The sequence below is a fragment of the Excalfactoria chinensis genome, chromosome 10, assembly GCF_039878825.1.
Source record: "Excalfactoria chinensis isolate bCotChi1 chromosome 10, bCotChi1.hap2, whole genome shotgun sequence".
NCBI classification, from domain to species: Eukaryota; Metazoa; Chordata; class Aves; order Galliformes; family Phasianidae; genus Excalfactoria; species Excalfactoria chinensis.
The window spans coordinates 18,665,658-18,692,057 of record NC_092834.1 but is presented as its reverse complement, the minus strand read 5'-3'; the positions used below and the strand labels follow the sequence as shown (position 1 = coordinate 18,692,057).

The window sequence follows — 26,400 nt, the reverse complement described above, 5'->3', positions numbered from 1 at the left end:
AGCTCTGTGCCATGCTGCTGGCCAGCAGGGACATCTCTTTGGGCTGAAGAGGAATTGAGGTTTTGGGGTGCAAGAACTAAAGCTTATTCAAAAGAGCTTTTTGGAAAAGTGCCTTTCCTAAAGCAGCAGTGAAGCAGTCTGTCCTGGTTTCAGCCGGCACACAGTTAATTTTCTTCGCAAAGGCTGTCATGATGCCACGTTTTGGACTTAGAGAGAAAACAAAGGCTGATAACACACCCAATCTGAAGGTATGTAAAAGAAATATGATAAAAACACTGTTTTCAACATTATGCAAGAACTACTCCAAGGGTAACCTTCATTCAAATCCACTTCTACTGCTACCCTTGTGCACAGGCAGTTTCAGAGCCTAGCAACTGGCTCACGTTTTGGTAAGTCCTTCTGCTGAAGAACCCAAAGAGAAGTCCTAACCACAAGGCCCAGCTATACCCCAAGAACGGGAAAAAAACGCTGCTAAGACTGTCTGGTTTACAGGAAAGATTAGAGCGAAAAAAATAATCGTTGTCCTAGAGAGTATAAATAACACACTTGGAGTCAGCTTCAAAAGGTTTTTATATGACTCATTTGGTAACACAAAAGCCTGAGTACTTCCCCAGCACCACCAACTAGCTGAAGCATTCAAATTCAAATCTGAAGCGTTCCCTTTCGACTACTCAAAAAACACACTGGCTGACAAGTTACAGGTTTCCCTCTGTGAGCAGATTTTTTGTAAAAGGAAAATACCTTGATATATGTCAAATGCTCGGGGATGCCACACACCAACAAATTCCACCCTCCTTCAGAGCAAGGGGCAGAATAAGACAGGAGAGACAGAAAAAGAATGACTTGTCCCTGGGTGTGCACCACAGTGATAATTTATGCTCCTGCATGTGTTGCTGACGTGTCATGTTAAAGATGGGTTCGGTGGGGTGCACTGCTTTAAGCCCAGGTCCCAGTCTGTGTCACACAGCAGGATTCTTACCAGCAAAGGGTGCTCCTAGCTATGGCTAAAGAAACCTAGAAGAGAAAGAAAGGATATTCCTCCCTGGAGCAGCCAGTAGTCCCACTTTCTTTATCATGGCTATTTCCAAATGCATAGGCACTTCCTCTCATACTGACACTGTACACCTACCCTTGCTCAAATGCCAAATGCTGATGGCAACTGCAGATTGGACTCAGAGAACCTTTTGTCTGAGAAGGTGTCATTAAAGGGGAAAAAAAGAGAGACCCGTAGCTTCCAGTCTGATATTTTGATGGAAAAATGCTTCAGGTTAAGTGACAAAAATAGAAGTTGACTAAAAGATGCAGTGAGGGTCAGGAGCAGGTGCAGCACTCTGGCTCTGCATTGCCACTGCAAAGAGATTTGCAAGACTTTTTCCAAGAGAGAAGAGCCAAAAAATAGCCCAGGTCTACTGTATACACGTTGCACTGTAAACAAAATTCAGTGCCCTGCCCAGAGTGGCTCACGTGGTGTACCTGGCACACTGCGCTCATTTGCATAGGGGGCTCATTAAACACCAGCTGAAGCTCAGGCTCAATTGCTAAACTGGACAGATGTCATCAGCCTCAAGTACACACAAGGCATCCACCCCCAGCTACAAATAACCATTCACTGCTCCCTGCTGAACTAATTTGGGAACATTCTGCATGAGGTCAGCTTGCCAATTAAACTGGAGGGCTTGCAGCACGCCCTGGACTGCTCACAGCCCAGCTGTCCGGCTGCACGGTCTGACGTACATCTCTCCTCACCACCTCATCTGACATTTATTTAGAGACTGAAGCTCAGCTCTTTGGGCACAACAAACCCAGGCAGGCTGTTTTCCAGGTGCTTTTGCTGGAGGAGACCTGCAAAGCCAGCGGCAGCTTCCTTGGGGTATACACAGTGATGCAATGCTGCCACATCGGCTGTGATCTGTTCTAGTTACCTCTGGACCAATGACTTTGTGCCCCTCAGACTTCTGTGCTGTGTGCTGGTCATTCTGGCCCTCGGACATCTCAGGTACTGCATTTGAGGATGATGAAGCATCCTCCGTCTGCCTGCTGACACTCACAGGCCGTGGGGCAGCCTCACTCGCAGCCTCTTCCTTGGTTCCCACCTCACCTTTCCCCGCTGTCTCTTTCACTTGATTATCAAAATACAATTCTTTCAAAGAGAAGTGCATGTCACCATTAACTTTAGTGTCCTGATTGACAGCTTTCACAGGCTCATTCATCTTTGGAATATTTTCCTCTTCTTGATTGCTTGCCACCCTCATATGCGCACTCCTGCGTAATGGGACAGGAGGGGCAAACCTTGGATTTGTTGAGGGCTTCACCCTGTCTCTCCCACTTTCTTCTCGCTTTGAAACTTCCTGCTTTGCTGCTGGAACATCCTCCACTTTCTTTTTCTTTTTAGCTGCAGAGTCTTTGGCGAATGGCTTAGACACGAGATCCTCCACTGTCTCATAGATGTAGGCAAGAAAGCCATTCCCATTCTCTTCTACAGTCTCCAAAGAGGCGTCTCCATTGGTGGTCACCTCTGCTTTCAAAGGTGTTATCAGTTTGCTTGGTAAGCCTGTCATCGCATTTATCGACTTTTCCTCTGAGTCAGCTACGTCCTCTCGTAATCTGGACTTAGAATCAGTGACATGCACTTTTGCTGCATCCTCTTTCTCCCACAGAGAGACTCCTGATCGGAGATTCAGATCTCTGGCCAGCCTCCGCTTTCTCTGCAGCCGATCTGGGCTCATTCCCCGCAAACACTCCACCTCCACATTCTCTTTCCCTCGTTTCTTGCTCTGTTCTATCTCTTTTAGTTTTTCTTCAGCCTTTCTCTTAATTTTGGCAAACCATTTCTGATGAATTTTGAATTCCGTCATGGTTCCAACTTCCAGCACACCAGAGCAGGACACGATGCCTTTGGTATTTCTAGCAGAGGCCTGGTAAATGCCTGCATCTTCCTCTTGGCACCTGGAAACCAAAAGCTCTGCATGAGACCTGCCCATCCTCCCCAGTCCCTGTAGCTCTACACATGTGCCCTTTCCTACTACTTGTTCTGAGGGTCCAGAAGATGAAGATGCTGGCCCCCATCCCTGGGCTCTTCCTGCTCTCTGCACTACCAGATAAGCAATTCACATGTAAATCAGTGCCTGGTTCCCTCTGGGCTGCAACTCTGATAACAGCACCAGGCTTTTTGACTGTTCTCAACCACAGTCCTTTATGGGATCTTCTCCTCTCAGCCTGTCATAGCCTAACTTTGCTTCTTACATTCCTGTTCCACCTTTACCCTACTGCCTTACCAAAGCCTTCCTATCTTGTTTCAAAGGCACAAAGCACATGGATGCCATTTCTGCCTTCACCCCTGGACTCCCGGCCCACAGAGCTCCATGCAAGAGTTGAGTCAGTCCCCCATGCAAACCTGGAGCAGCAGAAAAGTCCTCACTGGAACCACAAGGATCACAGGACTGTGAGCAATACTGGTTTCTGTTTGACATCCCAAATCCAAGACTCGAGATGCAGCCAATCTCTGCTCTCTGGGGACAAGGTGTGCCTGGCTCTCCAGAAACACAGCCCTCATTTAAAGATAAAGGAAGCTGGCAGTCTGGGCATCCCTTCCCTTCCCTAACCTTGCAGTGGAAGCTACCAAAGAGCAAGGGCTGCATCCCTTTCCCCTCTTTTATCCTTGCTCAGGACATTGCTATGGACTACTTCTGTCCTTGTACTGCCTGATTCCTGAACGCAGCCAGTGCTTTCCCTCTGCTCACTTTTGGTCAGTCTTATCATTCTGCTCGTGACTCTCACTGTGATAGCACACACTGTTACAGCACTGGGAGACTCCAGGGAGAGGAATTTCTCCTGACCTTCCTCTTGCCTCCAGCACGGCTGCTATCCCTGTGTTCAAATCTCATCCTGATGTGATCTGGAGAGAAAAGCTGACAGGGGAGAGACAGTCAGGAACACTGCAACAAGAAGCACTGGCACTGGTTCGCTACTGACAGCCAGCTTCTCCAAGTAATGAAAATGCACTCCCAACAGCAAATCCAACTACTCTCCAGTTTCTTTACTCACTTGTACAGCTGCAGGGTGTGGCGATTTCCATGATGGAAAATCTGGTACTTGGGTAAGCCACAGTAGCGGTCCATCTCTTCATTATCCTTATACCATGTCACCTCTGGCTGTGGGTAACCTGGGGAGGGGAAGGATGGACATCAGCATAAGGAATGCTGGACCAAAGAGCACAGCAAGGGACAAGGAATTAGCAGCAAAACAAAACACTCTGGCAGAACAGGATACATGTTATTCTGGGCTCATCACATTCTTTAAATCATACAGCAGAGAAAGTACTGTGAGTGGAAACCTGAGGGGCTTATCCAAAGCTTTTATTGCTCCTAGGAAGAGAGCTATTTTTGAGAAAAAAATCCCAGCACTTCATTCCTGAACAGAGGAGAGTGAATTACATGGCCGTCTCCTGTAACGCTGGCTGGGTGTAGAAAGTGAGCACACTGTCACTTTTATGTGAAGAGGCATGTTTTGCTGAGATTAAGGATTAGGTTAGAAAACAGGCATTTGTTCCGCCATGGAGCTCACAACATTTTGCTAAGTGCCACAGCCTGTAAACCGATAGCAAAGTTTCCACTGAACACAACCGACCTTGATTGCATCACAGCCAGCTTGATGTCCTACAAATGTCACTTGACAAGAGATGTCACCTGCCTTTTCAGTAGAATGACATCATGATGTGTGTGACTGGCTGGCCAGTGAGCTGGGCACAAGGCCACACATTGCCCACCACACTTGGTGGTGGTAGATCAGCAGAAGGGCATACAGGGATCAGAGCTCTGGTCTCTCACCCACAGCAGTTCCAGCTCAGAGCAGCCGATTTTTCAGGGGAAAACTGCCTAAGCAAGCAGTCACCATTCATCTCTCTGCTTCACACATGGCTCCTGGCACAGCCCAGCTGACCCTAAGGGCATGGGATAAAAGTTTCAATGATCATGTCATGTCCCAGTTTAAGTAAGTGCAGTCAGCAGCTGCTCAGAGCCCCAGGATGGGTATCTAAAGCTTATCCCCTGCCAACAACCCTGTGCTACTGTTGCGAAGGAGGCCAGCACACTGATCTCCACCAGCACCCCCAAATGTGGTCTGCACATCAATCTGCTCCCACAAACAGCACTGGCCAGGACCCAGGTTATGCAGGAACACCCAAAATGCCCAGCCCCAATGGCTATGATGTATGGAGTGGGCAGGGACAGGACACCAACAGCCTACCCAAGATACTTCCCAGTTGCTAGCCCACTGATTTCAGGGCTGGCAATCAAAATGTTTAATTGAAAAGCTCCAGGAGCCACCTGCTTGCATCAGACTGAAGTGCCAGGAGCCATCAGCAATGCCCAAGTCCAGCGTACATCTGTCTCTGTAAAGAAGGCCCCACAGCAGGAGTAAAGCAGCAGGAGTGAAGATTCTTCGGTAGGAATCGGCCCTGGTGTTGGCTGGTATGTAATGCCTTTGACCAGAAGGAGCTAAAGCAGCACATGTTGAACCTCCTCCCCTGACCAAGGGGAGATAAAGGACTACTCCAGCAAAGGGATCACCACAGACTGACCCTGCTGCTTTTATTTTCCATACATATTAGCTACTGATTACACTTCACAGCAGGACCCTGAGCCAAAATGAGCGTGCAGTGATTTTCTGCTGCTCCAGGGACAAGGAACAAAACAGTTTTCATGTACAGCTCACACTTCATTCAGAGCAGTCCTACCCTTCCTCAGAGCTGTCTGCACACAAGACCTTCAAAGGCCCCAAAGCTATTACTACAGCTAGCTGGCAGGTAGATTTTCCTAATACTCTGTGAACAGCCATCACAGTACTTCATTCTGGGAAATGCAAGCATACCATTTCCAAGAAACCCTGCAATGTCCCCCCCTGGCCTCTGCATCTGATGCCAATGCCCAGCTGACATCTGCTGGAAAGAGCTGTAATTCCTACAGCTGCTCAGTGCCTTGACAAAAGGCTTTTTTTCTTATTAAGCCTGAAATCTCTCTGGCATGTTGCATTTTTATACCTGCTCCCCATCAGACAAGTGGTGGTGGCTGCAAATAGCATATTTCAGAACAGAGCAGCCATTCATAAAACTAAGCATTCACCTTTCCTAAGCCTGCCCCTCCTGCAGCCCCCCTTGCAGCTGGTGCAGAGAGGGATCTGCTGGCAGCTGGTCTCCTGCATTTAATCAGCAAGCACCCCACTTTTACAGACATGCATTCCTGTGGAGGAGGACAGGCTCCTGTTGCATTCCCTAAGCACCTTCAGGATCAGCAAAAGCTTTTGGGAAGTCCAGCAGCATTGCTCTACCATGACAGCCGAGCACTGCATGGTACAGGAGACCTTCTAAGCCCAGGTTTTTCATAGAGAAATTGCCAAGTTTAGATCAAATACTCTTTTTTTTTTTTTTTTTTTCCTGAAGCCTGAGAAGCTTTTGTGAACTCATCCAGAAACATTTGCATTAAGCACTTTTAAAGCATTAAACATTAAAGGTGTTTACAGCAATTTCAGCTTTGATTTTATGGGGCAGTAAACGGGGAAGTTGAGCTTCTGAAGCTTGGTAAGGTGAAAAGAGTTTGAAAACATCTTCATATGATCTCTTTGGTTTGCCATTTCTCCTCTACACAAGCTGTCTCGGGGCTTGAGGCAGTTTTAGGAGGAAAAGTCACGGTAAGATCTGATCCCGTCTGGCCCATGGACTCAGCAATGCTGACAGAAGGGCCAGACACTCACTGAGAGCAGCATCTCTCCATGCCACTGGCCTTCAAGTGACACTCACTTCTCTTTCCTCACTCCCTGGCTGCCCCAAACTTAGGCACTGCCATCTTCTACCACCCTGCTCATGACCTGCCCCATCCCTAAAGCCACAGCCTCTGTGTCCCCCCACACATTCTCCATCCAAGGAATTCACTCTCTTGATTCAAACATTCCCAGAGGTATTGTCCGAATTTCTGGTGGCCCTGTGTGGAGCTGGGAGTCACTCTCAGTGATCCTTGTCAGTCTCTTCCTAAGGAGGGCTGAAATGGTGCTGAACAAAACTGCCTGTAAACTGGTAATACCTGATACTGATGCAATAGCCCTGGCTAGATACAGTCACCACCTCTCAGAGCTAGCCTCACTCCCGGAAAAGCAAACACAGACCCATGCCCCTTCATCCAAGCCCCTGTGATTCATCAGCCTGCATCTTCCCTCCCCAGCCAACACTATATGGAGATGACTGAGAAGTTGTGAAATCCTTACAGCACCTCCAATAAGAGCTGCTCACTGTCAAGAGCCCTATAACCCCTCACAGGAGAGGCTCTGAAGGATGAGACCCCTGAGGTCTCTAAGTCCAGTCAGACCCACCAAGGAAGCAACTTGGTGCAAAGAAGCTGAGTGTGCTCCTCTCCTCTTTGAGAAACAAAGAGGAAACACAACACAAAGAGGAAACAAACACAACAAAATCGTATCTTGCTGTTTTCTTCATTCTCAGAAAATAAAGGCTAAACTAGTTTTGCCTAAAAATGAAAACATGTCATCACTGATGCACGACTTGACCCAAAACAATCAAATAAGATGTATTAGGCACTCCAGCAGCAGGCAGAACAAAGCTGCAGAACCAGAAGACGGGAAAAAAGCAGCGGTTGTGGAGCTACCCAAGAGCATCAGGAGGCCTGCCTCAGACTTTCTTTCCCGCTGCTCCCAGAACATTCTGGAGGCTGGCTCTTCAAATGCTTGCATTGTGTTGCTTTCCTAGGACAAGACCAATGAGTCTCTGGTATTCACAGATAAGGTGCTGCACTGGAACTCATTATCAGTCAAGAAGCAGCAAAAGAATGTCATCGTAAATCATGTAACTGCATATGGGGCTTGGGAGTAACAACAAGAGTAACTGACAGTCTTGCCCTTTGCCTCCTGTAAGGCTATGAACCAAAGTGCCCCTGGATTCCAACCAGAGCAGCAAGACTGAGCTAGTACCACACTGGCCACCGGCCAGGGATGCAATCATTACTTCTCCCTTCACTACCTCCTATTTGAATATAAACATCATGGCAAGGGGGAGATATCTGAAAGCCTGATTAGACTTTAGAAATGGACTTTACTCTGCACTTCATGCCCCGTGTCCCAAAGAAATCTTCAGCTCCTACAGCAGGCCACAGGACCACAGCATATTCATACTGATCACATGGCACAGGTGTTCCAGGCTGTTTAAGGACTTTACTATGAAAATTCCTAATTCTGGGAGGAGTCTTTTAATCTAAATGCACAAATATATCCTCCTGTCTAGCTTATTAAGTGTGAAAATAACTACATGCTGAAGACGCTCATTTGAAGCTCTCCTTCACTTCATTAGAAGTGACACCAGTATCAGTTTTTCAACACGGTGTAAGACATCAGGTTGTGCTACCCAGTACCAACAGCTGGAAGGTAGCCTTCTGCCTACAAACAGCTAGGAATGGCTACAAATTGGATAGAGAGCGAATCTGTCTCTAGATATACTCTGACATGTACAAGCAGAGGCATTCCTTGTCTGCATGTCTCCTTCACAGTGAGTAGTTTCTCTTTTCTCCAGGAGAGATGTTGGCCCTTATAAGGCTGACTGAAGTACCCTGGCCCTCTTACATAGAGCTGATGGTACTGTTTGGAGTCTGGAAGAGAAGAGGCCTTTCAAAAGAAACTATCCACCCCAAGGTGCATCTGGGGATGTCTTAAGCCAGGACTAGGCACTGTAAAAGAAAATTTGAAAGGGAAAGCAGTGCTTTTGTATGCTTCCATGCAAAGCAGTCACACTCTGGGCTCACACCGCCATGACACTTTCAGGTGAGGAGGAGAGAATGGCATCTGATGTTACTCGAGATCTCATAACATATCCGAACAGAACTCATTTTTTGACCTCCAACACTCTCAGCTTGTAAAATGATGAGTTACATGCCATTGCACAACATGTAAAGCTTTTCCTCTTAATAAATATGATCAGGAAAGCCCTTTTAATGAAAGGGTATGGCTTGGAGGCAACCCTAGAAGCCCAGTTTTACCACAGAAGCAGGAAGTCATTTGCTAAAGATAAGTACCAATGAAGTCAAGGTACCAGCTGTGGCCCAACAAGTTCAGAAAGCCAGACCTGTAAAACCTGTGAATCATATGACAAGAGCCAAGAATTCAAAGTAGGAGGCTTTCAGAAAAGAGGTTCAGTATGTTCTTCTTTGCATACAACTTATTTACAGCATCTTTATAATGCCAAACTGGATTCTCTAAATCTTAGGAAAGTCTTGGTACTAGAGGTATGAGGCTCATTGGAAGTACTCTCCTCATTAGAAAGGTAACAAGCTTTTTCAGTGAATCTCACTAAGTTGTCAGTATAAGTAACTTACACAATAACAGGAAGGATCAGTGTTCTAAACAGATAATTACTACGAAAAAAAAAAAAAGAAAAAGACGAGAGAGAAATTTTAGCATTCCTATATTTAAGAGGCAAAAGCTCATCAGCAAAGGAGTTGCTGGCCTTTCCATCAATGCTTTGCCATGCCTCTTCACCACAACACCTCTGCACTAGCAGTCTTTCAGTCTTCTCAATCTCTCTCTGTACTCCTTGGCCTAAATCTTTCCTGCTCATGGTTAGATTTTAGCTCACTGGGCAGAAACTGGTCTTTATTTCAGATACTGACAGGTACATGTTTATCACTGATGCAAATCGATAGTCAGCAGTGAGAGCTAAGGTTGGTTCCAGTGTGACAGTCTTCAAAACTGCATATTCTTGAGGCGTGGAATCCAGGATTAGAGAAGCACGGATTAGGACAATAAAGTATCACTTGCCCAAGCAGTAATCAGCATATTCCCCTTCCTGGTCTTTAATCTGTATTGCTTGAGATGTTTGGTTAGGCCCTTGCTTCTTCACAATGTCAAACGTTTTCCCCTCATTTCCCCCATCAAATTAAAGCTGAAACTGTCATGCAATTGATGAATCTTTACTTGTCAGTATGACAATGTTGGACTTGTTCTGTTATTGTTTGCTCCAGACTTTAACTAGCACAAGTCCAGCAAGAGAGACAGGACCAGGTTATTCACTGAAGGCACTGTTACCTGTCACTATGCACGTGAATTTAGCATCAGAGTCCTCGGACACAGAACGAGATTCGATAGTGGTTTCAAATAGTGGCTGGGTTTCCTCCGTCAGCTGGGAAATGATTGCGCAGAAGGTGCTCCTGGAAGATTCAAGAAGCATTTCTTAGAGATCAAAGTACTAGAAAGAAATCAAAGGGTTCCCTTCCTATCTCATCTCAAAAGCCTACCTGTGCTGTGTTCTTGTTAGACATGCCCCCCTTCCCTCCCATCATCTCTACCACAGGTTTTTCACAAGTCAAGTCAAGAGCTGTGGTATTTGACTGTTTTTTCATCCCTAAGATGATTATGTCAATTTAAAGTGTCATTTGGGACACATCTCCTTTGTCTATGAAGCTGTTAGGATAATGAATGTCAGGAATAATTTTAGTTCTGGGTCACATTTGAACATGTCTTTGATCAGCCAGGAGGCTCAAAACATGACACTAACAAAGCAGCTTTGCTCTCCTGGTACTGCGCTATCAGTTAATTCTCTCCACTGAGATTTTATTTTATTTGTGAAGATTTCACATTGCAGTTTCAGGCCAAGTGTGAACTGAACATAGCTCATAAGCATATGGCCCTTGAGCCTGGCTTGCACCTTTCTGTGCTCAGGAATTACATGACATCTGCTTCACCTCTTACTACTGCAAGTAGGCACTCACAGTACACACTCCACGAGTCCATGCACTGACCCCCCAAGTTCAGGCTGCAAGGTCCAAACAGAAAAGACCACCCAAATGGCCAGTGCTATCTACAAATCTCATAAAAAAATGGATCTTAGAGTCTCCAGGTACTTTTTTTTTTTTTTTTTTTTTTTTTTCTTTTAAAGAAAAGAAAGGGGGAAAAGGATTTAATTCCAAGTACAATCTTCATTTGGGTAGTGCTCTGGCACTCTTGGAAGGGAAGAACTTCTTTCATTTTCTCCTCTGCAATTAAAACACTACATGTTCACACTGGGAGAGAGGATCCCAAGGTCTCAAGTGCTAGGACCTTAGGAGAAACAGCAAGGATTGCAATGGAACTAGTGGACAGCAGCTCTGCTTAAAACACTTTCAGCAGTGGAAGACACATTCCTTAAACAAGTGATCAGCTTTTAGAGACATGCAAGAGGTGAAACAAACCCCGAGACCACTCCTGACACAGTACCACTATGAGCAGAAGGGCTCTCAGCGTATGGTGATGGCTGAGAGGAGGACACCAGCCTCACAAGCAGCCCCCACCTCGCAGGCAGGAAGCTGGCACTGCTGCTGCTCATGCTCTACCTGCTGAGGAAGCACTCTGGTTCAGGAAATACCAAAATCCACGCTTAGCATGAAGCCAGCTAGGTCAGGCACTGCAGCAAGGACTGAACCACACACAGCTGAAGGCACCAGAAGAGCTCCAGCCACAGCAACTGCTTGTTTCATCCATCCAAAAAAACTTACCTGGGGGCTGCAGTCCTACAGCTTTCACTCCAGCTTCCCATCAGCCTCAGTTTATGAGAGATGCAGGGAGGTGGATCCCTGAGTTACAAAGGGCTGGGGGGCAGCACGAGCCTCACCCAGCTCCCAGGCACTTGGCATCAGGGAAGGGGATGGAAGATGGGCCTGTTGCAAACTTGACTTATCTACTGAACAAGGGTTATGAGCTATAGGCAAACAGGTATGGGACAGGAGGTAAAAAGTAGATGCCATGGCTTGGGCTCCTTTCTGTGGAAAGCAGTGGTCCCCGGGAGACTGGTCCTGGAAGTCACCCCTCCCAACAGCCACAGGGCCAGGAAAGGGCTGTGTATACTAATAACTGTCAAAGCAGAGAAACCTTCCCATACGCCAAACCCAGGAGACAAAAAACTCCCATTTCCAATGAGCAGGGCAGAAAATCCAGTGCTGAGGCAGTTGCTGGTGGGGTTCTGATGTACCTTTCATTAAGGTTCCCCAGTCCTAGATGAGTAAATGCCTTACAGATCCACATGGTGAAGTCACAACTCCCCAATCAATGACCATTTCATAACCCAGTAAGAGAGCAACAAGTTCAGCATCTTCAACAATAAAAACAAGTGATGTGCACAAACACAGTGACACTCAGGACCGAGTTTAATCCCAGTGCCACATCACTGCAGCACTGGGAGTGAGTCTGATCCTTTCAGTGCAAACCCCAGAGCCAGGAGAAATACCACAAAGGCTACTGAATGCTTCAAGAAAGCAGCAGCACCAGAAGCTGGGGACTCCACAGGCACAGCAGATGAATGTGACGAGACATGCTCAAGGAACACTTGGCAGTGAGCCCTGGAAAGTCTCTTTAATCTTTCAAAGTAACTATTGTATTAGTCACAGGCAGGTTTTAGAGACTGCAGTGCTGTGGGGCTCTCAGCTGACTCATTCCAGCTGCAATGCGATTTCTCCAATTCAAATTGTTTTCTAAACCAGTAACTCAGAGCTTTCAAGAAATCTGATACAAGGCAGCAGCCTCTCTTCCTATGGGCCTTCCTGAAGGTGCATCTTTGTTGCAGAAAAAGCCCTACAGATCAGGAAGAGGACACTAGCAATTCAGTAGCCTTTTTAAAATTAAAGAGGGATTTCCATACAAAAGCAGTCTGCAAGAAAAGGAGATTTGAGAATTGATTTGCTTATTCTTAATCATGATTTGCTCTTCCTGACGTTTTGGTTAACAATCCCAGAGCTACCAAGGTGTTCTGGAGAGGCTTCTCCTTCTACCATCCTCTACCTGCTTCTGTGGCAAACCAGTAATGCCCACTGACTTCAGGATGTGCTCTTTTGCCAGAGGCAAGGTCCAACCATGCAAGTGCACATCGTGGCAGAGTCCAAATGAAGGAGGATCCTCATAGTAAAGCACAGGATGGTGGGAAAGGAGAAAATTTCTTCTTTGATAGCTTCAGGGCGGGCACATTTAATTTTTAATGTCTCTGTATGGAAGTCTCACTTTAATATCACTCAGTAGCTGAACAAACTGTACACCCATCCTTTGGCCACAAAAGGTGAATATTTCTTGCACCTTACCACAGGAACTACAACTAACATTCACTACGCTGTCTGCAGTTCAGGCAAGTATTAGGAACGCAATCATGCAGAATAAGTTTGTTAGATCACCCCAAGGCTCTCTTTAATTAGTACCTAAACATTACAGATTAATCATATGCAGTCAGATTCAGCAAAGTGTTTGGTCAGAGAAGTTTAATGCAATGTAGTTTTACCTTCCTAAACTGGAGAGAGAGAATCTGCTGCTTGGTAAGCTAAGCAAAAAAACAGCATAAAAAACATTAGATAAAGAAGCATGAAAAGGAGCTGAAATAAACTGTTATAGAGACGTATTAATATGAGCTGTTTTGCGCAGGTCATAGGTCCTATTAAAAGAAGGTACAGCTGCCTTACTCAGGCTGACTGCCAGGATGAGCAAGCTACATTGTAAATTGAAGTCAAAGGCTGTAAAAATGAAACAGTCGTTAACCACAGAGAATAAGTGTAAGGAGACTTATACAAGTAGGTTTCCAAGAAGCAGCACCTGGGCCTTCCATGCACTGCCCACAGCACTGTGCTCAAAGCAGGCAATTCCACTGGGGAGCTACTTGGTTAAATGGTACTTGAGAGTACAGTTCACTGCATGCCCATGTCTCTGGAGGTGGCCCCAGCTTGTCACCTCTGTTTTGCTCAGGACGGAGATACCAGCTTTTCTGAGAAGCTGAAAATGCTACAGTCATTATATGCTGCTTTCCAGTTTGCTAGCCAAATCACTAGGATCAGGCAAAACAAACAAACAAAAACCAAAACAACAAAAACCACTGAACACTGGAATTTACAGGTATCTACACTTTATTTTCTCTGCAGAAATGTGGTGTAGCATTAACCATTTCAGGGAATAAAAATCAAATACAAATCCTACACAAGGCACCTGGATGAGTTACTTACCAGCAGCAGTCCCAGAGGAGCATCTTCAGGGACCCACATCCGCCATGCTGTCATTTTGTGGCAGCAGCTCCTGAGGGCTGTAGGACCCTTAGCAGTCAGGAGGGTTTCACCAACCTGCCCTGATCTCATCAACAAGGGAATCAGAAGTCCAACTAAGTAGCTAACAGATAGCCAGCACCATGCAAGCTTAGTGTGACCCAGTAGGATTGTTACATACACTACAGCCTCAACATACTGCCTCAGAGGTGACTGCAGCACAGGCAAGTTGTCTTTTGGGATGTAAGAAGTCATACTCCAATACTGGTACGTGCAGATGGACCAGACCTTCTAAGCCTGAGGACCACTGCTGAACAACCAAACTTTAGTGCTTTACAACGCTGCTACAGGAGGAGATGCAGAACTAAGAAAGGCACAAATCTTCAAGTCTTCTACCTAAATGACCTCATCCCAGCTCCGTGCAAGTACTAATTGCACAGATGTCAGCATGACACAGAATCTCACCCCTACAAGTGACTATAGAGGGTCTCAGAAAACTCTTGCTGCCAGCCCTGTAGCACTTCCACCTGTAGCACTTCTCCATACCCACAGAGAAAAGAACTGAAGAGGTAGTTCTGCAAAGGCGGATTAGGTAGAAGTCTGAGGCAGTTGCTCAGGAGCAGCTCTAACCCCAAAAACACTGGGTGGCACTTGCCCTTTTGGCAGCAGCTTCACTCTCGGTTCTCAGGCACATGATATTGATCCCTCCCCAAAGCCAACACTGCTGCTCATGCATCAGATCAGGAACTACCCAGCAGAAAAGAATCACACAGCAGCCAAAAAAGGCTGACGTTCGGCTACCCGATCCATTTTGCAAGCACTGAGCTGCTCCTTGGGGAAGTCTGAGGAACCGCACTTTTGTCTTTCCAGCTGAGCCCCAGCATCTGAGACATCCCTTTAAGCCCCAGGCCAGACCTGTCCTTATATTACCAGTTTTACTGACATCCTGACAGCTTAAGAGAGCTGCAATTCCACTTTAGCTGCTCACTACCAGAGGGATCAAGCTCCCTCCCACCCACAATTATCCTACTAGTCCCAGGTGACCTCACACCACAACCCCACAATGCCCCTAATTCATAGGCATACATAGGCTCACCTCCCCTCTTTTTCAACAGTAAAATTGAACGTTGCATCTCATTACAAGTGAAAATGTCTCCTTATGAGGAATATAAAGGACACAGGCATCACTTGAGGAGCCAGAAGGGAAGATCCTAAAATATCCACTGGAGAACATGAGCATAGGTGGAACAATATTTTAAACATGCTTTATTTGCCTGAGACAAATGCAGAGGTGTCTTTTCTCTTAATCACAGAAAAGACTAGAGCCAGAATGAAGAATGCCTGTGCCCCAACTCCTTGTGTTCACACATGCGATCAAGTGGTGAACACAGTCAATGCTTTGAATTCCCGGCGCTGAGCATGCAGCCCAGGCTTTATTCACTGCATGTCCTGAAACATTATGCTGAACAGTAGACTGCTGGTCTCCTGAGGATCCTTCGTAATATCAAAAGAAAAAAGTCACATGTGTTAACTAAAGTTTAACCTCAATATGCTAAAGAAGTAAGGAAGTCTTTTTTAAACAAACTAGTGATTTAAGGACAGAGAAAGTAAGATCACATTCCGAAAGCTACAGCTACAACAGCCCTGCCTGCAGGCAGCTGGCATTTCACTTCATTTTAATTAAGTTTACAGCATACCCACACAGAGCTGCACCAGCATAACTACATCAGACTCTAAACCAAACCTATTAACTTGGAAATGTGGAACTCCTGCACAAAGCATGACAGATGCCCCAGCATGCCTAGTCTGATACGCCTTGGGATTGGACCATCCATATCCTCAGCTCTCCAGAGACTTGTTAGTGTACACAGTATGGGATTCTGCTAATTAAATGCAGCATCTACAGTGGATGTGTATCCTCTGAGCAAGCTCAGGGGCTGATGGATATAGGCAGAAGCTTAGTTTATCCTTACACATCTAAAGCAGGCGAATCAAGGGCTAAATGTGCAGGAGAAAGGGGATTCTGCATGCTTAGGTTGGAGAGTTCTGCTCTCCACAAATCCAACCACGGTGGTAGGAAATCCTCTGCAGGTATCTCACTTATGAAATAAGGGACAGCTTGTTAAAAGCTAGCCCTGAAAATACAGATCTGGTTGTTAACCACTGTTGCACTGGCCCATGGGAATTACACCCCTCTGTTGTTCTTCCATGTGGCTTCTACCTGCCTCAGCTCTTCTTCTTTAAATGCCAGTTCATCAGATGCTTTCAACATTTTTCATCCTCTCAAAGCTTTTAGCCCTTCAAATACTCATAATTTCCTTTGGAAGTGAAGATGGTCTTCCCCATTTTTCATGCATTTGCCTAATTTCAGTCTTGCTGCAAGGACAGGAGGCAGAACTGTCAACAACACTCATTTCCTAATCACTAAAAATATCACTCAAGCTGATGGTCTGGGCTCGTACATCACCCCACTGGGACTGAGAAGGCAACTGCTTTAAAAACTTATGTTAAATGATATTAAATCCTGCATCTTTCCTAATCCCTTTCATGCAGTTATTGCTCAAAATTCTTCTTTATTTCTTGCTAGAGAAATAATTTTCCTTCCAGCTCAGTACCCCACGTGGCAGTTGGCAGGAGCTTAGAAGATGAAATACGTTTTACATTGGTTCCTTCCTCACACATCCAAGTGTATGGACTCGATCTACTTGAGCTGCAACAGTCATTAATATATTTCAGTGCTTTTCCACAGCACAAAAACTGAGCTGCACTAGCTGTCCAGTGCAGCAAGTAAACAGAGAAATGCATCAATGACACCAAGTCTGAGACCTCCAAGTTATGCTGTGATGGAAATAGCACCACAGAAAAACTCCACAGAAGAACCCCAGAAGAGGGGAGCAGAACATCCCCAGGACAGAAGGACTGCTCCAACAGTCCTGTGCAGACATTCCTGCCTGCTGTCACTCTGCCCGTGCAATTATTGGGCTTGTTTTGTACATACAGGCTTCTAAGTATAACATTCCATCTGAGCTTTTCTGCCTGCAAGGTTAATGCAGCCTGAGAAAAACACAACCCACTCAGAGTATTTTCTTAGCTGTCGGTAGCCACTCATTTCATATTTTTCAAAGCCAGCAACTAAGTCTTCATGTCCATGTGATTATGTTTAAGGCCTCTTTCCTGCCATGCGTCCTGCTTCTTATCAAGCACTTCATGCACACATGGAAAAAGTCTGTGTTTCATGTACCGCTGAAGTAATTATCAGCAACCTGGTGATAAAGTAGCTGCAAGTGCTATGGAACTGCACAAGACACATTCTTATTTTACTGACTGGAAAATAGAGTCTCTACTTGTCAAGGTCACAGAGTAAATTGTTGCTAGGCTGAAGAACTGTGGTGTTTTTCAGCAGGTAATTCATGCTGAGTTTAAATGAACATGGACTTGCATGTAACCATTTAGAGCTAGATGCCAACACAAGAGAAGATGGAAAACAAACTATGTTACGTGTTCCTCCATCAGCCACAGTAACACTCAGGAGGATGATTCAGATCTTGCACTTTAACTCCGCAGTATAACTGCCTCTATTGTCCAAATTAACTAGTCACAAGTTGAAAAACAACAAGGAACGTGGAAGGACAAAGAGCAGAACAAGTGTTGAACAACAAGACACCCAGCTAAGCTGACGTCTCTCTGGTGTGTAGATTTCTGTGTGTGTGTAGATTTTCATTGTGTGAAGATTTCTGTGACTGTGGGTTGGAAAAGAAGAAACGTGAAAGTAGAGGTTTTTTGTAACTTCTCTTCTAACTTCCCCCTTGGGGAGCAGCTGATGCTGTGGGATACAAGGCACAGTCAGTGGGAGAGAACAGCCTCATCCATCCAAGAGCTTCCTTCCCTAGTTGAGGTAGGAGGAGGATGGAGCACATTTTAATTCTATCTCCTGGAAACTGCCTCTGTCTTCAAGGAAACCATGCTACTACCCATTGAAATATGATATATTTTGCTTTTTTACACTGCTCTTGAAAGGCGCTGTTTGTCCAGCTCAGTGTCCTGATCTCCCAGCCTGGGCTATTAGTTCACCTCTACTTGACTTCCAGCAGATATCAACTGATTGCTGTAGAAAGGGTTGGAGAAAAAAAATAAAAAATAAAAAATAATAATAAAAAAAAAATCTTGGGATTATTATTCATAGTGTACTACTGACAAGGAGCCCTACCCAAACAGGGCCCTATTGCTCATATAGGGGAATAAGCCTATGGACTGGAGATCAGCCCATCAACATCTTTGCTTTTGTCTTTTGAGTAAGCACTGGATGCGTCTCCTTTCAAAATCCATCAGACAAGATAGATGTACTGAATTCCCTCAGATGCCACAGCTGGTCTCTTATTGGGGATTAGCACTGTTTACTGCCAAAAACAAGGTGCCACAAGAAGTTACAGATGCCCAGGTGCTAAGGAGAGAACTCCTCTGAACTAAGAAAGCTAGCCATGCTTTTTGGGAATTAAGCAGCCCTGAGTTTACAGCTCTCATTATTACAGCAACCGACCTTTTCACTTTCATTTAATATAAAGTACAAAGCAAGAGATACAAGACTGGGAACTGTTCCAAGCCAGAAAAGCCAGATGCATAGAAAAATTATGGCAAGGCACTCTCCTGAGCTCACTTGCCACCACAATCAGAAAAAGCCATCCAAGAAAACATTGGTGGCAATGTCGATATGCTCTATAAATATCTGCATATGACAAAGCTCTGACAGTGAAAAGATATTTAAGCAAGGAGGCAATGCATCAACAAGACCTAGAAGCAGTTATTTGCATTAGATGAGAGGTACTGATTGCTTCCAACAGAAGAGAAGGCCTCAAATGCAGATGAAGCATTTGCCATTTGTTTTTACAAAAGAAATTGTATCCTAAGGTATAAGACATTCTCCAAAGTTGTCTTGTTCTTACAGAAAGGGAAAGCCTCTTCCTAAAGAACAGTTCCCAAGTGCACAGAAAGTAAATATCCCAAATACTCAGTCTGATAAGGGGATAGTGTTCTTTACCCTGTGGTGCATCAGGTCAAGGGAAGGAATTGGCCTGCTCTGTTCTGGTTTGGTCTCACCTCCAGCACTGCATGTGCTTTTGAGCACTGCAGTATAACAACATAAAGTTATTAGAGAGCATCCAAGGGGGAGCTATAAAGGTGGTGAAGGCTCTAGAGAGCAAGACACGCAAGCAGCAGCTGGACAGTCAGGTGGGGCTAGAAAAGCTCTGCCCCAAGCTGCTGAGCTTAGGGAGCCTCAGAGCACTGCTCTCAGCCACAGGGTTTGAGTGGTACTGTGTGGAGACAGGAAGTGGAGCTGACGGTCCTTGTGGGTCCTTTCAAACTCAGGTTATTCTATGACTTTATGAATATACAGCCATTTTTAACAGCCCTGATCTTCTGGCCTTTGTAACACTACTCCCAACAATTTCTCCCATGTAAGAAATGGAAAAAGCATATCCCAGACTCCAAATTAGTATCCTTCAATTTGCACGACAGCCCTTTCCTGCTGTAGGCTCAGGGAAGCCAAGAAAGACTATCCATGTTCTCTACATAGCTCATTAATGCATGCATACAGTTGAAATTTCTCCATGAGCTGTCCCAGAAGTGTTCCTAACCCCTGTTTCTTTCCATGAGGATATTCTATCATGAAGATATTTGCCACATCACTATTCCTTCTAGTCCTTTTCTTTGAGAAAGAGAGAAGAGAGCAGGCAAGTAATCAGCTAAATGCTCTACAAGTACATACAGAGACACAGCAAAAGATAAATCTGAGAAAAAAATACCACACTCTCTTCGGATTTGAATATCCATTTTCGTTTTCCAACCACCACAGCAGCCTCCCTCTGCAGTTGTGTCTGTATCACTTGCCCCATGTTGGCCAGCTTTAAAGCCACCACATTCAAGTACCTCTGTGTTAAAGAGAACTGCTGAATGTTATCACTCATCTTGCTTTTCCAGTTCTCCCAGGTAAGCTTTCCAGATGTTTCTGGATTTAATTAAACTCTTAATTGCTTTCAGAAAGTCTCCTTACTACACCATCCCACTCATCCACTTTCCAGAAGTGGAAGTTCTAATTACTTAATTACAGGACAAAAGGCCCCACTTCATTCAAACCTTTGCCCTGCATCATAGACAGCAACGCAATTTTATTGTTTGTTTCCACACATCTTCTCTCAAATCTGCACTCAAGGCAGTGCAGGAAACAGGATTTTTATCTCATTTATTCCTTAGAGAACCTGAAAGATGCCCTGAATACAGGGAAAGGTGAGTCTCACTATTTAGCATATCTCTCTTACAACAGAAGGAATAGCCACTGAAGTCAAACAGCAAAATGAAATCACTTTGTCATACGCTGATAACCAAGCTTTTGAATGGGTTGAAAAGGGCACTGTGGGATTTGTGGAAAATGAATCCACTGCCACTTTAAGCACTGCAATACAGCATTACTTTGTATGCAAAGGTGTAAGACTCCTACCTACAAAACAGGAGTGCAGACAACATGAAGTTCTAGTGTGCCAAGTTCAAGGTGTTTAAGGCTTGGAGCTTAGAAGATGTGGGCTGGAGTCACTGTGCTTGAGATGCAGAACTCATGCATCCAGAGGACACCGGGCTTACATCACACCACTGTGCATCTTTCTCAATGGCTTTAAACAAAACTTCAATCTGGGGAGGTCAGCTGAGAACACTGGAAGTATTACTTGAGGACTGATGAAGCCTCTTTCAAGCCAAACAGATTAAAGCTGCAAGTTGAATGTATCTGGCAGTGAGGGAAATAGGGAGTCAAGCTCTAGGCAACCAAAAGGCCTCAGAATCTTATTTACTAAAGATTCTCTATCTGTGATCTCTAGAACAGAAGTGCTGGATGCAATTACAGCTTTCCTTTGCACCACTAAGCACAGTCTGAGGTCATAGATTGGCTGTGAATGCTGTATCTACATTCCTGGTACTGATGATGCTATGGTACGCAGCCAGATTGCAACTAGATCACACACTACGATAGAAGCACAAAGCAACTGAACTAAGGCAACTTAACTTTGTCACTACACAGTTTTAACATCTGACCATCAGGCAGCACATTTCTCTCTCTTTTGGTGTCATATTTATTTTCACAAAACTCAGCTTTTTTCAGGTCTCAACCCTTGACCTGCTGGAAATGGATTATTTATAACTCATCAGTAAGGAAAGATGCACACTCGTTTCAAGGGCTTACAGGTTGAAGAGCACTCCAAGAGAATTCAAAGTAATTTAGAAGCTTTCTTTTGAACGACTATTGCTATAACCAACACCTTTGCCTTCCCTGGCATGTTGCCTTGTATTCATTAACCTCAACCACTCTGAGTTGACAGCATGTTTATCGTACCATCCTCCCTCCCCCCTCTCCCCGAGAACAAAGCCTCATTCCTATCCCAGACCTCCCGCCTCAGGCCGTTTCTAACCCAGGAATGTAGTTCTCGTCACTCCTCAGCCCGTATCTACATTGTAGAAATACCTTTTTGGCAATAAGATAAGGCACTCGCACAGCGGGCCCCTTGCTCGGAGCCTGGTGTAGATAACACAGGCAGCTTCATTGTAGGGAAAGGGCAGAAAGGGCAGGGCAGTATCCTGCAGGCAACTTTAACTCAAGGATTAAAAAAAAAAAAAAAAAAAAAAAAAAAAAAAAAAAAAAAAAGACAGAAGCTCGTGTCTGTCAGGATTTCACAGCAAGACAGTCAGCTCAGCCCTGTTATAAAAAGACGCACGACGCCGACAGCCCCTGCAACAGCCACAGAAAAACTGTCCTTCCTCAGCGAAGCAAGGAGCTGGCCCCTCCTGCCTTGTAGAGGACTGCTCCGATAGCCCGAGCACATCCGATAGCCCGAGCACATATTTCCACCGCTGTGCATCGCTCGCCTTCAGCAAGGACGGGGCCCCGCTGCCAGACGGCTGGGCTGCCGCCGTGCTCCGTCGGGGTTCCCCACCGCCCTCCGACGCCCACCCCGAGCGCTGCCCGCTCGGCACGGGGCTCTGCCGGCTCGCACTGCCGCCCCCCGGTCCGCCTCACCTGTTCTGGGGCCGGATGCTGAGCAGATAGCTGCGCCGATCGGGCCGCGAGGCCCAGGCCGCGCTTTCCGCCTCCTCCGCCCCCTCCACGCTGCCCCTCCGCTGGGGCGGCGACGTCCGCCCGTTGCCCGTGTAAGAGTCGCTGAGCCCCCGGCGCGGCGAGCCCATGACGGCCGGCCGGGCTGCGGCTGCCCCTGCCCGCCGCGCCGCTGCCGACCCTGCCAATCACCGCCGGCATTTATAGCCGCCCCACACATGCCGCTGTCACTCGGCGGCGGGGCTGTGACGCGGCCCGGGCCCGGGGGCCTCCTCCCCACGGCACGGAGCCCTGCGGGCAGCGGGAAGGTGTGCTCGGCCCGGCCCTGAGCCGCTCGGCGGCTATCAGAACGTAACGACGCTGAAGCAAGTTTGCTTCGTGATATCCTCAGGGGCACAACTGGGGATCTGGGACTCCTTGAAGTTCTCTCGAGATGGGCTGTAACATTCCCAGCTGCCCCAGAGGTGCAGTATTAGTGCTTTGCCAGCAGCATTATCAGTGCCACCAGAGCAGTTGCATCCCAGTGTCTGCCCCAGGAGCACTTCTTAGGATCACAAGATCGTTTTAATTGGAAGGGACCTTTAAACATCATCTGGTCCAACTCTGTGCAGTGTGCAGGGAAACTCACAGCACATCGGGTGCTCAGAGCCCCCCAGCCTGGTGCTGTGTGTCTGCAGGGATGGGACACCACCACCTCTCTGGTCACCCTGTGCCAGTGCCTCGCTGCCTTTAGTGTAAGAAACTTCTTATATCCAACCTAAATCTGCCCTCTCCTAATTTAAAACCATTTCCCCTCATCTGATCATAGTAGACCCTGATAAAGAGTCTGTCTCCTCCTTTCTTACAGTCCCTTTAGATACCTTAGCAACAGGCCACTCTTAGGTTTCCCTGGGTCCTTCTCCAGACTGAACAGACCAAATATCCCCTTGGCAGCTATTTTTCTCCAGGATTCCCAAAGAAAGCCCTGTGCTGGCAGTTACTTGTTCTCCCTGAAGAGGACAGCACAAAACAGGGCTGTAAGAGGTGAGCATGTGTCACAAAAGATTACCAAGAGCGACTTAATACCAGATGAAAACATAACCCATAATAGAATCGAATTTCCTCTTGTTCCACCTTCATCTTGCCGTCAAGCTGTTGTATCGCATGCCGCAGGCACATCGCCAGGGACAACGCAATGCTCCATGAAGGACTGATGGATGGAGCAGCCTTGCTGTGCATCGGCTGCCTGCCCATGGCTGCGTGCCAGCAGTCTGTGAGAAGAGAACAACAGCAGGTGTTGCTGCAAAAGAGATGAGACTCTGCTAGAGAGCTCCCAAGTGGGAAAACAACGGGGCTTTGTGCTGATCCCTGCCTGAAGAGGAGAGAGAATGACTACGACAGCAAGCAGCAATGCAGGTGATGGCTGCACACATCACCTGCATCACAGAGGACTTCTTACCAAACCACGTGGTTAGAAATGGTGTTTAATTAGAACACTGCTGAGGCATGACTATACTGGTTTAGGTGCAGCCACCCCCTTTCACCCTCTTACTACCCTATGTTTTCCTATACTTGCCCCTTCTCAGACCACCCTGATCTCTCCATTCCCCAGCCTTTGGTTCCTCCCTAGGCATCCCATACAAAGTTTTGCACAGTGCCCATATATTTCTCCCTTGCATCCCATGAGGAGTCTCCTACCTCTCTGCTTACTTGCTGCCACCCCCAGTCCATGAGATAGGTGGCTGCCCCGTGACAACTCTGAGAGGAACCAGGTCGAGGGCTCCTGGCTGGCTGATTGGGGCAGAAAAGATCGTGCTCTGTAGCCCTGTGCTGGAATGCTATGGATGATTGACTGCTCCAGAGGTCTGCAGTAGAAACACAACACTGGTGTGCATGGCATGTGAAAGACAGAAGTAAACAGGCCTAAATCAGCCATGAGCCCCAGAAAGGACCTAGTAAACAGCGAAAAGTGCTGGGAGACACCAGGGCACAAGGCCACAGCACAGACAAGCAGATACAGATTGATACAACTCAACTCAAAACTTTAGCTACTTGTTAGCACTGATGTACCAAACCTTGGAAAACAAGTGGAAAGGGAGATTTGTGTGAGGAGAAATTGATGTCCACCAAGAAAGCAGTCAAATTCAGCAGATTCCCAAGCCCATGTAGAAGGGAAGACAGTGAAATCTGTGGAGCATAAGGCTGGGGGGAAGGGTGCAAAGGAACACAGTGACTGTGGGGAATCCAGAATGCAGTCCAGCAGAGCAGCCCAGTAGACAACACTAATTTGAAAGCCAGTCCCCCTGCTTTCATATAAAGCTTGTTGGATCCTGCTGGCCTGTCAGAGTCAATGTATAATGGATCAACAACTTAAACTTGCATAAGATGTACTAGTCCAAAGCAATTGAGCTTTGGATGTATCCAGTTGCTTGACAGTGTCCTGATCAGACTTGCTGCTCTTCCACCCAAGATCCAGTAAAATGCTTATTTTAGCTCTCAGGGCAGTGTTTTGGAAGGGGTCCTACATCATTTCACATGTAGGTATTGGAGTTTATTTGCTTTTTGCGGATCACTATCACAGGTGATTGTACTGGCAAGCATGCAAGTAGCTGAAACTGTGATATCAGAGAGGATACTTTGTCTTGGTGAATGCAGAGATGGAACTCATAGGGCCTCTGGGTTTGTTACTAGGAAATATGGGGAGGATCACCGCAGAGACTGAAGATCCCACCTGACCAAAAGATCTCACCTGACCAAGCAGTAAAATAGCAACAAAAGTCCATGATTATGAATGTAACACAATTGATAGAGGAAGTAACAACACTCCTTTTCCATATGAAGCAACAGAGTCACAGGAGAGCAGCAAGAATGATCAGAGGCCAGGACAGCTGTCACATGGTGAATAACTGGGACTCCTCAGCCTGGAAGGAACAGAGGTATACACAGTCCTGAGGGACAGGGAAAGAATGTCTTTCAAAATAATACCAGGGGCCTTAAGTGATGTTAGAAGATGGTACACTCAGCAAAATGGAGGTGCTTGCTCAGACCCTTTGGCATTAAGATGCTTCTACTCATTGTTGCTGCTGCTGTGTGTCAGCAGAAGTTGAAAAACAAAAAACAAAAAACAAAAAACAAAAAACAAACAAACAAACAAACAAAAAAGAAACATAGGAGAAATTGGTGGAAGGAAAGTTTACTGAGGCTTCCTCAGGACAAATATATTAGTTTTGCTTTAAGAAGCCTCCGAGCTACAAAAGGATACATATTCTGTGCATGCCCCAATCTCATGCCTTGTGCTGTTGCCCTCTGTGAGAGGCAGGATGCTGGGAGGACCTGTTGTGGCATACCTGACATACAATCTTTATAACAGGACTAAATAGAGACTTTCCTGCTGTGTTCAGTACCTCACTGGTTGCAATCAAGACAGAGCCAGCCATGTCCCGGAGGCACAGAGTGACAGGCAACAAAGACAAGTTGCAGTGAGGAAAATTCAGATCAGATCTGAGGAGAGAAAAAAAAAAGTGTCCTGTCAGGGGGATGAAACAATGCAACAGGGACCAGGAGGTGGGCAATCTCTGCCTGTGGAGATGGTAACATGTGGATGGACAAGCAGCTGAACAAGTGGTTCAGATCCTGCCTGGACTGGGTGGCTGGACTAGAGATTTTCAGATTCCTTTCACACCCCATTCACACTGTGGTTCTGCTTCTCCCCCCACTACTGACGGGAAAACTGGAGGGCCAGAGCAGGCTTAGCACTACCAGCTTCAGTGCAATGGGGTGAATCCTGCTGTAGTGTTTGAGCCTTCCCTCAGACACATGATGTCTTTTTTTCCTGACCTTTCAGGCTCTCAGTTGGTTCATGTGCCTAGTTATCCCGCTGAGGCAGAGATTACTTTTGCAGCATGTCTGTTTGCAGAGTGACAGTGCCCTCTGCTTCTGTCTCCATTTGGAAACTTGCTCTCTCACCATTTTGTTTTTGAAGTCTAAGCCAGTCAGCCACAAGGCTTCAATCCTTGTTAGCAAAGCTTTCATCCTCTGCCTGCAAATCCAGTGCTGACTCGCAGTGAGTCACAGATATTTGCTCACTCCTCTAACACAACCCTTTCTTTTCCCATCCTGTCCATATACATGCAAGTTCCTCCCTTTCTAAACAATAAGCTTTTTCCTGCTCTCCAATGCAATATCAACAAATAAACACCACTGGCTTGGAGAAATAAATAAATAAGTAAAACAAAGCGTACTCTTTGCCACATGTTCACATAGAAGGGCTCATATTGATCTGAGGCAAGCTCA

At 46.2% G+C, this 26,400-nt stretch overlaps 1 protein-coding gene across 1 annotated transcript in view; it reads right to left on the bottom strand.

The window, feature by feature from the left end:
• Positions 1 to 22,329, bottom strand: part of ALPK3 (alpha kinase 3) — a 30,022-nt gene extending 7,693 nt beyond the window's left edge. Inside the window, 6 exon segments of the mRNA XM_072345404.1 lie at positions 1,923 to 2,946; positions 4,045 to 4,162; positions 10,075 to 10,196; positions 13,286 to 13,324; positions 22,093 to 22,265; positions 22,267 to 22,329. Of these exon segments, the coding sequence (XP_072201505.1) occupies positions 1,923 to 2,946; positions 4,045 to 4,162; positions 10,075 to 10,196; positions 13,286 to 13,324; positions 22,093 to 22,265; positions 22,267 to 22,329 (1,539 nt within the window).
• Positions 22,330 to 26,400: the final 4,071 nt, after the last annotated feature.